This window comes from Hylobates moloch, unplaced genomic scaffold, assembly GCF_009828535.3.
Source record: "Hylobates moloch isolate HMO894 unplaced genomic scaffold, HMol_V3 SCAFFOLD_18, whole genome shotgun sequence".
Taxonomy (NCBI): domain Eukaryota; kingdom Metazoa; phylum Chordata; class Mammalia; order Primates; family Hylobatidae; genus Hylobates; species Hylobates moloch.
In genome coordinates this window covers 44,665,698-44,682,702 of record NW_026652293.1, presented here as the reverse complement: position 1 = coordinate 44,682,702, position 17,005 = coordinate 44,665,698, and the positions used below count along the sequence as shown (strand labels likewise).

Below are 17,005 nucleotides of genomic sequence, written 5' to 3'. Positions count from 1 at the left end.
CAGCTTTCTACATATGGCTAGCCAGTTTTCCCAGCACCATTTATTAAATAGGGAATCCTTTCCCCATTTCTTGTTTTTGTCAGGTTTGTCAAAGATCAGATAGTTGTAGCTATGCGGCATCATTTCTGAGGGCTCTGTTCTGTTCCATTGATCTATGTCTCTGTTGTGGTACCAGTACCATGCTGTTTTGGTTACTGTAGCCTTGTAGTATAGTTTGAAGTCAGGTAGCGTGATGCCTCCAGCTTTGTTCTTTTGGCTTAGGATTGACTTGGCAATGCGGGCTCTTTTTTGGTTCCATATGAACTTTAAAGTAGTTTTTTTCCAATTCTGTGAAGAAAGTCATTGGTAGCTTGATGGGGATGGCATTGAATCTATAAATTACCTTAGGCAGTATGGCCATTTTCACGATATTGATTCTTCCAACCCATGAGCATGGAATGTTCTTCCATTTGTTTGTATCCTCTTTTATTTCATTGAGCAGTGGTTTGTAGTTCTCGTTGAAGAGGTCCTTCACATCCCTTGTAAGTTGGATTCCTAGCTATTTTATTCTCTTTGAAGCAATTGTGAATGGGAGTTCACTCATGATTTGGCTCTCTGTTTGTCTGTGATTGGTGTACAAGAATGCTTGTGATTTTTGTACATTGATTTTGTATCCTGAGACTTTGCTGAGGTTGCTAATCAGCTTAAGGAGATTTTGGGCTGAGACAATGGGGTTTTCTAGATATACAATCGTGTCATCTGCAAACAAGGACAGTTTGACTTCCTGTTTTCCTAATTGAATACCCTTTATTTCCTTCTCCTGCCTGATTGCTCTGGCCAGAACTTCCAGCACTATGTTGAATAGGAGTGGTGAGAGAGGGCATCCCTGTCTTGTGCCAGTTTTCAAAGGGAATGCTTCCAGTTTTGGCCCATTGAGTATGATATTGGCTGTGGGTTTGTCGTAGATAGCTCTTATTATTTTGAGATACGTCCCATCAATACCTAATTTATTGAGAGTTTTTAGCATGAAGCGTTGTTGAATTTTGTCAAAGGCCTTTTCTGCATCTATTGAGATAATCATGTGGTTTTTGTCTTTGGTTCTGTTTATATGCTGGATTACATTTATTGATTTGCATATGTTGAACCAGCCTTGCATCCCAGGGATGAAGCCCACTTGATTATGGTGGATAAGCTTTTTGATGTGCTGCTGGATTCGGTTTGCCAGTATTTTATTGAGGATTTTTGCATCAATGTTCATCAAGGATATTGGTCTGAAATTCTCTTTTTTGGTTATGTCTCTGCCAGGCTTTGGTATCAGGACGATGCTGGCTTCATAAAATGTGTTAGGGAGGATTCCCTCTTTTTCTATCGATTGGAGTAGTTTCAGAAGGAATGGTACCAGTTCCTCCTTGTACCTCTGGTAGAATTCGGCTGTGAATCCATCAGGTTCTGGACTCTTTGGTTGGTAAGCTATTGATTATTGCCGCAATTTCAGAACCTGTTATTGGTCTATTCAGATATTCAACTTCTTCCTGATTTAGTCTTGGGAGGGTGTATTTGTTGAGGAATTTATCCATTTCTTTTAGATTTTCTAGTTTATTTGCATAGAGGTGTTTGTAGTATTCTCTGATGGTAGATTGTATTTCTGTGGGATCGGTGGTGATATCCCCTTTTTCATTTTTTATTGCATCTATTTGATTCTTCTCTCTTTTTTTCTTTATTAGTCTTGCTAGCGGTCTATCAATTTTGTTGATCTTTTCAAAAAACCAGCTCATGGATTCATTAATTTTTTGAAGGGTTTTTTGTGTCTCTATTTCCTTCAGTTCTGCTCTGATTTTAGTTATTTCTAGCCTTCTGCTAGCTTTTGAATGTGTTTGCTCTTGCTTTTCTAGTTCTTCTAATTGTGATGTTAGGGTGTCAATTTTGGATCTTTCCTGCTTTCTCTTGTGGGCATTTAGTGCTGTAAATTTCCCTCTACACACTGCTTTGAATGTGTCTCAGAGATTCTGGTATGTTGTGTCTTTGTTCTCGTTGGTTTCAAAGAACATCTTTATTTCTGCCTTCATTTCATTATGTACCCAATAGTCATTCAGGAGCAGATTGTTCAGTTTCCATGTAGTTGAGTGGTTTTGAGTGAGTTTCTTAATCCTGAGTTCTAGTTTGATTGCACTGTGGTCTGAGAGACAGTTTGTTATAATTTCTGTTCTTTTTCATTTGCTGAGGAGAGCTTTACTTCCAACTATGTGGTCAATTTTGGAATAGGTGTGGTGTGGTGCTGAAAAAAATGTATATTCTGTTGATTTGGGGTGGAGAGTTCTGTAGATGTCTATTAGGTCCACTTTGTGCAGAGCTGAGTTCAATTCCTGGATATCCTTGTTAACTTTCTGTCTCGTTGATCTGTCTAATGTTGACAGTGGGGTGTTAAAATCTCCCATTATTATTGTGTGGGAGTTTAAGTCCCTTTGTAGGTCACTCAGGACTTGCTTTATGAATCTAGGTGCTCCTGTGTTGGGTGCATATATATTTACGATAGCTCTTCTTGTTGAATTGATCCCTTTACCATTATGTAATGGCCTTCTTTGTCTCGTTTGATCTTTGTTGGTTTAAAGTTTATTTTATCTGAGACTAGGATTGCAACCCCTGCCTTTTTTTGTTTTCCATTTGCTTGATAGATCTTCCTCCATCCCTTTATTTTGAGTCTATGTGTGTCTCTGCACGTGAGATGGGTTTCCTGAATACAGCACACTGATGGGTCCTGACTCCTTATCCAGTTTGCCAGGCTGTGTCTTTTAATTGGAGCATTTAGCCCATTTACATTTAAAGTTAATATTTTTATGTGTGAATCTGATCCTGTCATTGTGATGTTGGTTGGTTATTTTGGTCGTTAGTTGATGCAGTTTCTTCCTAGCCTCGATGGTCTTTACAATTTGCATGTTTTTGCAGGGGCTGGTACCGGTTGTTCCTTTCCATGTTTAGTGCTTCCTTCAGGAGCTCTTTTAGGGCAGGCCTGGTGGTGACAAAATCACGCAGCATTTGCTTGTCTGTAAAGTATTTTATTTCTCCTTCACTTATGAAGCTTAGTTTGGCTGGATATGAAATTCTGGGTTGAAAATTCTTTTCTTTAAGAATGTTGAATATCGGCTCCCTCTCTCTTCTGGCTTGTAGAGTTTCTGCCGAGAGATCAGCTGTTAGTCTGATGGGCTTCCCTTTGTGGGTGACCCGACCTTTCTCTCTGGCTGCCTTAACATTTTTTCCTTCATTTTAACTTTGGTGAATCTGACAATTATGTGTCTTGGAGTTGCTCTTCTCGAGGAGTATCTTTGTGGTGTTCTCTGCATTTCCTGAATCTGAATGTTGGCCTGCCTTGCTAGATTGGGGAAGTTCTCCTGGATTATATCTTGCAGAGTGTTTTCCAACTTGGTTCCATTCTCCCCGTCATTTTCAGGTACACCAATCAGACGTAGGTTTGGTCGTTTCACATAGTCCCAAATTTCTTGGAGGCTTTATTCATTTTTTTTATTCTTTTTTTCTCTAAACTTCCCTTCTCGCTTCATTTCATTCATTTCATCTTCCATCAGCAATACCCTTTCTTCCAGTTGATCGCATCTGCTACTGAGGCTTCTGCAATCTTCGCGTAGTTCTCAATACTTGGCTTTCAGCTCCATCAGCTCCTTTAAGCCCTTCTCTCCATTGGTTATTCTAGTTATCCATTCGTCTAATTTTTTTTCAAAGTTTTTAACTTCTTTGCTATTGTTTTGAATTTCCTCCCGTAGCTCGGAGTAGTTTGATCGTCTGAAGCCTTCTTCTCTCAACTCGTCCAAGTCATCCTCCGTCCAGCTTTGTTCCGTTGCTGGTGAGGAACTGCGTTTCTTTGGAGGAGGAGAGGTGCTCTGCTTTTTAGAGTTTCCAGTTTTTCTGCTCTCTTTTTTCCCCATCTTTGTGGTTTTATCTACTTTTGGTCTTTGATGAGGGTGATGTACAGATGGGTTTTTGGTGTGGATGTCCTTTCTGTTTGTTAGTTTTCCATCTCCCAGACAGGACCCCCAGCTGCAGGTCTGTTGGAGTTTACTAGAGGTCCACTCCAGACCCTGTTTGGCTGGGTGTCAGCAGCGGTGGCTGCAGAACAGCGGATTTTCGTGAGACCACAAATTCAGCCGTCTGATAGTTTCCTCTGGAAGTTTTGTCTCAGAGGAGTACCCGGCCGAGTGAGGTGTCAGTCTGTACCTACTGGGGGGTGCCTCCCAGTTAGGCTGCTGGGGGGTGAGGGACCCACTTTAGGAGGCAGTCTGTCCGTTCTCAGATCTCCAGCTGCGTGCTGGGAGAACCACTACTCTCTTCAAAGCTGTCAGTCAGACAGGGACATTAAAGTCTGCAGAGGTTCCTGCTGAATTTTTGTTTGTCTGTGCCCTGCCCCCAGAGGTGGAGCCTAGAGAGGCAGGCAGGCCTCCTTGAGCTATGGTGGGCTCCACCCAGTTCGAGCTTCCTGGCCTCTTTGTTTACCTAAGCAAGCCTGGGCAATGGCAGGCGCCCCTCCGCCAGCCTGGTTGCCGCCTTGCAGTTTGATATCAGACTGCTGTGCTAGCAATCAGTGAGACTCCGTGGGCATAGGACCCTCCGAGCCAGGTGCGGGACACAATCTCCTAGTGTGCCGTTTTCCAGGCCCGTTGGAAAAGCACAGTATTAGGGTGGGACTGACCCGATTTTCCAGGTGCCGTCTGTTACCCCTTTCTTTGACTAGGAAAAGGAACTCCCTGACCCCTTGTGCTTCCCGAGTGAGGCAATGCCTCGCCCTGCTTTGGCTCGCGCACAGTGCACTTCACGGACTGTCCTGCACCCACTGTTTGGCACTCCCTAGTGAGATGAAACCGGTACCTCAAACAGAAATGCAGAAATCACCTGTCTTCTGTGTCGCTTAGGCTGGGAGCTGTAGACCGGAGCTGTTCCTATTCGACCATCTTGGCTCGTCTGCCGAAACCCCATGCATGTCTTATTCAGCTTCAACAATAGTCAAATCATTGTTTTTTCTGCTCCCCCCCATTTCCCCTATGCCAGATTATTTTGAAGCAAATCTCAACATTATCTTTTTAATCTGTAAACTCTTCAGTATCTACTCTAGAAAATACTTTTTAAATTCTAAATAACATAAACATAGTATCATCACATCTTTTTTTTTTTTTTTTTTTTTTTTTGAGGTGGGGTCTCACTGTGTTGCCCAGGCTGGAGTGCAGTGGCGTGATCTTGGCTCACTGCGAGCTCCGCCTCCTGGGTTCACGCCATTCTCCTGCCTCAGCCTCCCGAGTAGCTGGGACTACAGGTGCCCGCCACCATGCTCGGCTAATTTTTTGTATTTTTAGTAGAGACGGGGTTTCACCGTGTTTGGTTTAGCCAGGATGGTCTCAATCTCCTGACCTCGTGATCTGCCTGCCTTGGCCTCCCAAAGTGCTGGGATTACAGGCGTCAGCCGCCGTGCCCGGCCTATCACGTCTTAATTAAAATATTTAACAACATTATCCACTACTAATCAGCATGTAGACTTTCCTGATTGTTTCATAAATGGTTTTTAAAGTTGGTTTATTTGAATCAGAATCAAAATAAGTCTATACAGCATAATTGGTCAGTATGTCTCTGAAGTTACTTTTAACATATAGTTTATCCTTTCCCTTTTTTTCTTGCGTTTTATTTGTTGGGGAAATGGTCATTTTTCACCTTCTGGATTTTGCTGAATGTATCCCTGTAGCATCATATTACATGTCCAGGAAAATATATATATGTTTTACAGAAATGAGGTCTTGCTATGTTGCCCAGGCTGGTAAAATACTGACTTTAGAAGATATATTCCACTTAATTGCCAACATGATGCCTATGCTTTTCAAAATTGGTTCCATAAAATCATGTTGAAGATCAGTTATTTTCTTTTCTTAGCACTTTCATGTATGTTCTGTTTTAGTTTGTTTTACTGTCAATTCCCCAAAACATTGCCCTGAGCTCAAGCGATTCTCCCACCTTGGCCTTGCAAAGTGCTGGGATTACAGGCGTGAGCCATAGTGTCTGGCCCAAGTATATTTTCTGTTTATCTTTAAATATGTGATACCTCATCTCCTTTGACTGTAAACAAATTTTTGTTTATATGGGAAAATTAATGCTTAACTTAGTTGTTGAAGAGGGAAAGATTTCAAAAATTATGTAAACATGAAAGGGAGGATCTAAAGGAATGGCCATGAGCCTCAAGAAATAGAATAATTTTGTAATGGTCCGTGTTTATTGCTCTGTGATTATTTTGATAACATATAATTTGTTGCCATCTTAAAGTATTATAAAACATTGAAATATAAAATTGTAGCAAGAGTAGATATACCAGGTTGATTTTGGTTAAAGTAACATATTTTGTTAACTTTTTTTAATTAACAAAAAAGATACCAGGTGATCAGCACTCCAACAGATTTTTTTATGGTAATGGAATATGTGTCTGGAGGTGAATTATTTGACTACATCTGTAAGCATGGACGGGTGAGTAACATACTATCTGGTATACTAAATCTCTAAACTAATAAAAAGGAAAGTATTGGAAAATAGAAGAATGCAAAGATATCTTCAAGGTTGAAGTTGCTTTTATGATAATGCTCAACTAGACATATAGTGTTAGACAAATTTTCTTTCTTAAAAAGCATACCTTTTGAAATACTGATTTTAGAAAATATGTTTCACTTAATTGCCAAAATGATGCGCATGCTTTTTAAAATCTGTTCCATAAAATCATGTTGAAGATCAGTTATTTCCTTTTCTTAGCACTTTCACATATGTTCTGTTTTAGTTTGTTTTGCTGTCAATTCCCCAAAACATTGTGCACATTTAATAATATTAATTGAAATTTAAATATTTCTGCTTAGCAACAAAGAAAAACTTGTCTGTTGACATGTTGAGCTTTGACAAGCTTTTGGTTGGTTTATTTTGTCTGATTTGTTGAGAATTCCAACATAATTCTAGCTTGCTTAATTATATTTAGCCTAATTATGAAATTAAAACTCTTGTTAAATAGATGTCTCAGATTTTTTTTTTTTGAGACAGACTCTTGCTCTGTTGCCCAGGCTGGAGCGCAGTGGCATGATCTCAGCTCACTGCAACCTCTGCCTCCCAGTACAAGCAATTCTCCTGTCCCACTCTCCTGAGTAGCTGGAACTACAGGTACATGCCACCATGCCCGGCTAATTTTTGTATTTTTAGTAGAGATGGGGTTTCACCTTATTGGTCAGGCTGGTCTCGAACTCCTGACCTCAGGTAATCCACCTGCCTCGGCCTCCCAAAATGCTGGGATTACAGGCATAGGCCACTGTGCCCAGCCCCAGATATTCTTAATGCAGTTTCTTTTATGCTTGATAGGTTGAAGAGATGGAAGCCAGGCGGCTCTTTCAGCAGATTCTGTCTGCTGTGGATTACTGTCATAGGCATATGGTTGTTCATCGAGACCTGAAACCAGAAAATGTCCTGTTGGACGCACACATGAATGCCAAGATAGCTGATTTTGGTATGTAACTCCAGGGTTGTTCAGAAATGTACTAGCTACCTTTTAAAGCATAACAACTCATTGAACTAAGAACTTTCCATTTCAACCTTGTACGTTCTGTACCATGAAAAGGGATTAGCTGAAATCTCCTCAGTAGCTTTTTTTTTTTCATTTAATTAAATTTTCATTAAATACACTTTAAAAATGCAGATACCTCTAGAGAAGTTAGAAGGTTGTCATCAAGATAAATCTATTCAATCTGCATTTTCTCCTAAGGAAATGATGCATAACTGTTTTTTTTTTTTTTTTTTTTTTTGAAGAGAGGGGAGGAGTCCTAGACTTCTTTGAAAATCTCATGAAAGTATGGGCACTTTCCCTGATGAATGCATATAAACCGAGGTACCTGAAAATATGCATGCAGTTGGAAAAAAGCCCTTCTGAATTGATCCACAAAGAGGTCCTTAGGTGTAACGTCTAATAACTTGATTAGAGAATAGTTTTTGTCAGGGGTAAAAGGTACATAAAATCTTATTTTTATACTCCAAACACTTTCTGGGATAAACATACGTGGAAAGGATGCCTTAATAGGGTATTTGAGAAAAAGACTAGGAAGTGAGAAATTAAAGAGAAAGAGATAGAAAGGTACTGGCTATTGTTGCTTATTTGTGGTCTATACCTTGTCTTTAATCTAAAAACCTAGAAACTACTTTCTCTATTTCTCTTCCTTCTCTAAATCATGAAACTTATTTATTACTATAGCTCAACTAGATTTTTGGTTCAATAGATTATTTTTTCTATGTTGAATTAAATATTTCTAAATTAAAAACTTTTGGAACATAATCTCTTTATGAGGTGGGGCCCATCTGGTTTCTAATTATAGAATTTAAAGAGGCTTTTGAAAGCATAGGGCAAAAAAGTAGTAGTCTCTATTTTATTCTTTTGACTATGGAAATAGGTAAATAATATTTTGATGTTTTAATGTTTGGGAAAGTTAATATGCTTCAGAATAACCTCATTTGTGATGGGAATCAACATTTTTATTTAGAAAGGAAATTTAGTTTCACTTATATATGTGATGTGCTTTAGCTTTTTTGTTATAGTGTAAGCACTCTGAGAGGGTCTCTTTCCAGTTAAATGCTTTCCACTGCTTTTTTTTAATAACTAAAAAACAATGATGTATGGAGGATCAAGAACTTGAAATTTTGCTCATATTTATGACTTTATCTACTTTTAAAAATATCTAGCACCAAGTAAACATTACTTTTATTTTTAGGATTATCTAATATGATGTCAGATGGTGAATTTCTGAGAACTAGTTGCGGATCTCCAAATTATGCAGCACCTGAAGTCATCTCAGGCAGGTAATAATCAGTGAAGCATAAGCTTTTTGTAATCTTGTGTTAATTTTGATAACATTTAATTACAATATATTCTTTATGGAAGGTAAGATTTTAACATGGTAGAAATGGATTGTTCATTTATTTTTCCATTGTTAAAGGGATAATAGTTATATTAAAAAATGTTAAACATTTCATTTAGATGTCATTATAAATATACTTACGAAGTTTTCCCCATTAGAAAAATAACTGAAGTAGATCCTGATTTAACATATCTTTCATTTTACAAAAGTGCAGATAAGAGAGTAAGAATTTGCTAAATTTAAGCTAGTGTCATTATTTATTTATTAGATATAGTTCTTTAATAATACCTTGCATATTTTCCAAAGTATATAGAGCATTGTTTTATATTTTGTGTTTGGAAGAATGAGATTTTGGGGGACAATATTGTTTCATGAAATTAAACTACACAAGTAGAGATTGTGTAGTTACTCATATAACTTATTCATTGGTACATTATAAAAATGTTTATACAGATTGCAGTGGTAAACTCAAGTCTTTCTACAGTGATCAATGTGTGATTTTAAAAGTTAGAATCCTATGAGAGAAAATATGGTAAAAGTATTATTGCAAATAGCAGATAAAGAATTATCTTAGTCCATTTGGGCTGCTATAAGAAAGACACAATAAAGGTGATGGCTTATAAACAACAGAAATGTATTTCTCACAGTTCTGAAGTCTGGGAAGTCCAAGATAAAGGTGCCAGCAGATTTGGTATCTGGTGAGGGTCTACTTCCTAGTAGACTACTGTATGCTCACTGTAACTTCACATGGTGAAAGGGACGAGGGATCTCTCTGGGGTCGCACTTATAAGGGCACTGATCCCATTCATGAGAACTCTGCACTAGTGACCTAATCACCCCCCCTAAAGTCCCCACCTGCTAATACTATCTCCTTAGGGGTTAGGATTTCAACACATGAATTTTGGGAGGACATAAGCATTCAGTCCATTCAGTCCATTCCAACAATACAGCAAATGATGTAAACAATCACCATTTTTTATATAAACGGATTGTATTCTTTTCATTAGAATAGTAGAGAATTACTTTGTTACCTCAGACCCAGGTTTGAGTATGGTAATATGCTATCATGGGAATTGTAATGCTGTAGAAACATAAGAGAAAAAAGGAATAATACTATAAGCATAGGTTATCTGAATCAAAGATAATTTTAGTCATATGAGTTAGGAAGTGATGAGAATGGAAGTGGTAAGTACTCAGGATAATGTGATACAGGATAAATACTGTCTACACAGTACTAATTAAATATTTTAATGTTTTAAATCTCTCTCTATATATAATGTATAATATATATTTTATATATATCATTATTATTATTATTATTTTTTGAGATAGAGTCTCACTCTGTCGCCTAGGCTAGAGTGCAGTGGGACAATCTCAGCTCACTGTACCACCTCCTGGGCTCAGGTGATCCTCCCCACCTCAGCCTTCTGAGTAGCTGGGACTAAGATGTGCACCACCATCCCTGGCTATTTTTTGTATTTTTAGTAGAAGCAGCGTTTCACCATGTTGCCTAGGCTGGCCTCAAACTCGTAGCCTCAAGCAATCCACCCGCCTCATCCTCCCAAAGTGCTAGGATTACAGGTGTGAGCTAGCGTGAACAGCCTTAAATATTCTTTAAAGGTGTGCCTGGGTAGAAATTCTATTATATGTATACATTATATGTATGTTTTCTTTCTTGTAATAGTTCTTTGGGAAAAAGATTTAACCTATACGCCATAGTATTTTTTCAAGTTTGTGGTCATCTAGTTTGTTTCCCTCAAAAATCAACCACAGAAAGTATTATATGTTTTAATTAGTATGTTTCAGTTAAATGAATTTGTGACAAATAAAAATACCCTATTCACTTGGCAGGCTTGAATAGTGGTTGGCTAGCCCCATTACTCTCTTTGGGGAACAAACACCGAATATTGGGGAGCGGCCATGGACTTCATTAAAGACCTTGGAAATGAATATGTACTGAATGTAGACTACCTATATATAGAAGTAGGGTACATAGAGAAAAAGTGATACTTGAATTTCAGGTTTGTGTTGTCATCTTTTTTCTTAGATTGTATGCAGGTCCTGAAGTTGATATCTGGAGCTGTGGTGTTATCTTGTATGCTCTTCTTTGTGGCACCCTCCCATTTGATGATGAGCATGTACCTACGTTATTTAAGAAGATCCGAGGTGGTGTCTTTTATATCCCAGAATATCTCAATCGTTCTGTCGCCACTCTCCTGATGCATATGCTGCAGGTTGACCCACTGAAACGAGCAACTATCAAAGACATAAGGTGATTTTTCTTTTTGTTCCTGTTCTGCATATTTTCTCATAGGAATAATAATGTTAATTAAATGATTCTCCCAAAGTCTCATTTCCTGCCCTCACCACCTCACCCCTAGTACTTGTGCTTCAGCCACATTGAACATGTCCTTGTTTCTCAAACCTAACATAGATTTTATGCCTCATGTCTGTTTATATTATTCACTTTGCCTTGATGCCTTTTCTTGTTTCTTTTTTGACCTGATAGACTTCCATTCATCCATTAAAGTTCATGCCACCCCTTTTGTGATTTCCACAGGTGCTTCCATTTCTGTTTTATCAACATTTTGTTCATGCTTTTATTATTTAATTCTCATCCTGTATCTAGTTATTTCTCAGTGTGTCTTTTTTCTCTCTTAAATTATGATATCAGGGTAGAGAGTGTGTCTTATTCATCTTTGACTACACAATACTAAAAGGCCTGGAAAGATGGTATGCTTAGAAAGTGTCTGAAGAAATTTCAAATGGAGAAATAGGGTGAGATTTTGTATTTTACATGTGGTTAAAGACATAAAGCATAAAAAGTTTTGCTAAGTTTTTGAATTCAATAGCTGCTAGTCAGCTTACTGTGAAGGCTTTTGTGTCACTTGAGAAAGTTTGGAAAGTGCCATTGCTGATGCGCCTATGAATATGACCTTTGTATATCACACACCTGTGTATAGTAGCAAGATGATTCATTGCATCCTGCCTATGACTTATCAAGGCATGTTTCTTAGAGGTTTTTTGTTCTTACTTAAGATTTCATCCGTGTTTGTTTACAAACATGTTCTTTTGACATCTTTCCAGAACTCTTCCCCTTTTCATCATTAGCCAGCAAAGACTTTTTTTTTTCTTTTTTTTTTTAAGGCAGGGTCTCACTCTGTCGCCCAGGCTGGAGTGCAGTGGTGTGATCACAGCTCACTGTAGCCTCAACCTCCCAAGCTGAGGTGATCCTCCCACCTCAGGCTCCTGAGTAGCTGGGACTATAGGTGTGAGCCACCACACCCAGCTAATTTTTTGTTGTTGTTGTATTTTTAGTAGAAATGGAGTTTTGCCATGTTGCCCAGGCTGGTCTTGAACTTCTGGGCTCAAGTGATCCACCCACCTTGCCCTCCCAAAGTGTTGGGATTACAGGTGTGAGTCATTGCACCCAGTTCCAGAAAAGACTGTTTTGAGACCTCTGACCTTTGGAATATTTAAATGATGGCTGAGATAGCTGTTTATGTGACTGCTGCTGATTTCATACAGGCAAGGACTGATGATTCTTTTTGCATTTATGTATCATTTTCTTTTCCCAGCCTTTCTTCAGTGTTCCAAACCTCATGTATAACAATATAAAAGTGTAAATTAGCCACGAGATTTAATTATAAAAATGAACTTAGCAGGAAAAAAGCCCTTTATGTTCGTAGTTCTTTAGCATATATACTTCTGTTAATTGACTTTTCCTTAGAAAATTAGACATGCTGATATATTTGCAGCTGCTCATATCAGCATATACATTTAGAATAGTAATAGGCTGGGGGCAGTGGCTCATGCCTGTAATCCCAACACTTTGCGAGGCTGAGATGGGAAGATTGCTTGAGCCCAGAAGGTCAAGACTAGCCTGGTCAACATAGTGAGAGCCCATCTATATTAAAATATTTTTTTATTTAAAAAAAAGTCAAATGGTAATAATACTGATTCATTGCTTTAAAACAGATGTTTGCATATTTATAGACTTCAGAAGACAAATGTAAATACGTTTACTGGGAACAGTTAATTTGTACATAGGTAGATGGCATGAAAGTATTATTCATCTCTGTACTAATATGATAACTTGAATCTATAGTTTTCATCTTTTTTTACTTATATCATATATATTTACTTATCTATATTCAATTTTTTAGTGTTTGGGAATTCTTTTCATTTAATTCTTTTTTTTTTTTTTTTTTTTTTTTTAAAGAGATGGGGTCTTGCTATGTTTACCAGGCTGGTCTTGAACTCCTGGCCTAAAGCAATTTTCCCATCTTGGCCTCCCAAAGTGCTAGGATTACAGGCATGAGCCACCACGTCTGGCCAATGTTTGGGAATTCTTGATTTGATAAAATATAGTTCAATAGGGAAAAGAATTACTGATCATTGAAAAATTAAAAAATACCAAGCATTTTGCTTTATGGCTTGACTTATGTTATTGCATTGACTTTTCATAGATAGCTATAAACCATTTTACAAACCATGAAACTGAAGCTCAGAAAGGTTACATCATGATTTATGTATCTGTTTGCCCCTATTAAATTATAAATTACTTTAAATTGGGGACCAATTATTAATTCATAGCAAAATGCACAAGGTCTAACACATATTAAATGTTGAGTAAATCTATGTTTGTTGGAAATTACACAGCTAATAAGGAGCACAACGGGGCTCAACTTGGAACTTAACCTGAATTCAAAACCTGTGCCATTTCTACTATTACAAATTGTTACATCAGTTCGGTGATATCTATCCTTCTTTCAATCTATCATATTTTATCTCTTATGCTACTATATACTTACTGTCTCAATATTATTTTTGTACATCTATCATTTTCTTGTAAGATAGCCATTGGAAGTTCGAAAATATGTCTTCATATTTATTTGCTTATTTATCCATTTTCGTTTTTATTCATTCAACAAATATTTATTTCACATCTGCTCTGTGCAAGGTCTTGTGCTAGGTGCTGGGAATATAGTGGTAAACAAGGCAGATATTATCTTCATGGAAAACACATCTTTGTGTTCTCCAGGTATCTTAAGCTTAGTAATAGTATTAATGTTATCATAGTTAAAGTGAGAGGTCTGAAGTTCAACTGAGCACAAATCCCAGTGCATCTGTTTATTAGCTATGTGCAACTTAGTTACTTCCCACATATATTAGAATTTTGGGGAGTGTAGTCATAGATCAAACCATGTGAAATTGCCATTTAAGTAGGCCTAAAAATGATTGAATATCAGAAACTGCAAATATTCAACTTAATATAATTAAAGCTTTTAGAACAATGTTTAGAACATAATATTAGCTATTATTATTTTTGAGGGAATATTTGAAAATCTTTTAGCCACACTTAAAGAAATTTGGGCATATCATGAGGTTTCTAAAATTTGATAGTCTTTATAATCTAACCTTAAGTCATATATCAATTTCAGGTATCAGGTAGTAGTGATAGAAAAATATAATTTCTGTTGCCTGTATAATAGCCCATGTGAAGTAAATTGCTTTTGTCTCAGATGAACCTACATAAACATCCTAGTTATTGCTCACTTTGGTAGAGTTGGTTCAGAAACTGACTCCTGAAAATCAAAAGCTAGAAGGATGGCTTTTAAGATTGTCAGTTATTACAAGCAATTATGGTCATTTGACTAAATTAATGAGTTAGAAATCAATGTCGATTGTTTCCTTATTGTTTTTTAAAATTAATTTTTAAAATATAATTCGCATATCATAAATTTATCCCTTTAGATTGTATAATTCACTGGCTTTTAGTATATTCACAAAGTTCCATAATCATTATGGCCATCTAATTCCAGAGCTTTTTTATCACCCCTGAAAGAAACTATACACATTAACAGTCACTCCCCATTTCCCCTTCCTCCTATCCCCTGGCAACCACTAATCTACTTTCTATGTCTGTGCCTGTTCTGGACATTTCATATAAATGGAATCATACAGTATGTGGTCTTTTGTATCTGGCGTCTGTCATTTAGCATAATGTTTACAAAGTACTTTCCTACTGTAGCATGTGTTAGTACTTCATTTTTTTTCCTTGAAAAATATTCCAGTGTATGAATATACTACATTTTGTTTATGCATTAGTTGATGAAGATTGAATTGTTTCTAATTTGTGGCTTTTATGACTACTGTTTCCATGAACATTTACATACACAGTTTGTATGGCTATGCTTTCATTTCTCTTGGGTGTATATACCTAGAGTTTATAATTGTCGTATGTTGTTGCTGCTGCTCCTGTTTGTTTGTTTAGTGATTTTCCTGATCTGATTCTGTAAAATCTGTATTCTTTTTTATATATGGCTACTGAAATCTCTCTTTGGTTAGCTTAATGATCAGCTAGTGATTAGATAAAAATTTCCTTAAATGCCCTGATCTAATAAGTCTCCCATCCTTTGCTGATGGGCTCTGTGTGATGTTGGGGTATATCCTCAGTGCTGCAACAGGCAGTTGTAACTCTGCCTTAGCCTGCACTTCCTGCTTATGCAGAGCCTCAAAATCTGCCAGTGGTGAGAAATTATGGCCCTTTCAGTTTTTTCTCGGGCAAACATACAACCCTGCATTTGTTTCTGGCCTTTTCGAGTCCCAGAAATATATCAGAGCTTTCCAAAGACCCCTCTGGAAATTGTGTTTCCTAATTTTTCCTTTTAAGTGTTTTGGTCAGCTTTTTGTTTACCCAACTTTCAGTGCTGCTTCAGGCAGTTGGGATGTTAGACAGTTGCCATTGATTTTTTTTTTTTCTTTTTTAACAAATGCCCTGGGGAGAAGGCTGTTTGCAGGAGTGAACTCTGAGTCAGTTCACATAAAAACCAGGCTTGTTAGTGGAGGTTTCCAGAGAACTGCTAGACATGTAAAATAATGACAGTTCTCTCATGGTAAGATTTTTGGGGAGCTCTAAACTATTCTGCTCCTCTATTCTCCCCACCTCAATGCCCCAGTGATTGTTAAGCTCCTGTTTTCTCAGCTCTATGATTATGAGGCTATTGGTTTTCAAGGCTGCCATGGAGCTGGACAAAGGGAAGTGGACTTAGGGCAACTTAAAAAGCCAAAAATCTCACCTTTCTTACTGAGATTCAGCCATTTTTCTTGAATAAACAGTCTTCGGATTGTTGCAAGCCTTTGGTTAATTTCCAGGGTTCTGAAAAAGTTGATTTTCACAGTTTTTGGTTAATTTCCAGGGTTCTGAAAAAGTTGATTTTCACAGTTTTTGCTAGTATTTTATTGTTTTATGGAATAATAGATTTTTTGAGTTTACTTTGAAAGTGCTTAACTTTTCTATTTGTCATTGATATTTTAAAAATATTAGACATGTAACATAATTTTTGTCTTCTTTTACTTCTTTTGTAACTGGGTGTGGTGATGCGCACCTGTAATCCCAGGTACTCGGGAGGCTGAGACAGGAGAATCACTTGAACCTGGGAGGCAGAGGTTGCAGTGAGCCAAGATTGCGCTACTGCACTCCAGCCTGGGTGACAGAGTGAGACTCCATCTCAAAAAAATACATAGAAAAGATCTATCTCAAGTTATTTTTATTGCTGAACATTAATAGGTGCTTAATATTATTATATAGCCAATAAACACATGAATGAATTGTTTTTTGTGTCCATACTTTGTCTATTTATCATATATGCAGCATTGAGCATTTACTCTACTAGGTAGTAGGGTAGAGCTAAATAAGGTATGGTCACTATTTCAAGAAGTTGTCAGTTTACTGGGCAAGATTAAGAAAAAAATCAACAACTAAAAGAATGTATTGTGATAGAAAAGTCTAGTAGCTGTAGAAGTTTTATCTTTGTACATATCCTCAGGGCCTGACACACCATTATTTCTTACTTGGACTATTGCAACTAGCATCACCATCATCATTTTTATCTTTTCAATTCATTTTCTATACCACAAACAAAATGATCTTTACAGAATGATAACTAGGTTATGTTACCCTGTCTCTTTAAAATGCTTCAATGATTTTCATCAGCCACCAGTTCAAATCATGAGATTTCCTTTTTATGGCCTACAATTCTTAGAAATACCTGATTTCATTTGGCACTCCATCTCATAACTCATTCTTCTTTCATGATGTT

At 37.3% G+C, this 17,005-nt stretch overlaps 1 protein-coding gene across 3 annotated transcripts in view; it reads left to right on the top strand.

Annotated features, from left to right (window-relative positions):
- Positions 1-17,005, top strand: part of PRKAA2 (protein kinase AMP-activated catalytic subunit alpha 2) — a 78,491-nt gene that overhangs the window by 48,745 nt on the left and 12,741 nt on the right. For all 3 annotated transcript variants that reach the window (XM_032137736.2, XM_058430722.1, XM_058430723.1), the window contains 4 exons: positions 6,393-6,486; positions 7,357-7,501; positions 8,754-8,841; positions 10,948-11,172. In XM_032137736.2, coding sequence (XP_031993627.1) covers positions 6,393-6,486; positions 7,357-7,501; positions 8,754-8,841; positions 10,948-11,172 — 552 coding nt within the window. The remainder of the gene's footprint in view (positions 1-6,392; positions 6,487-7,356; positions 7,502-8,753; positions 8,842-10,947; positions 11,173-17,005) is intronic.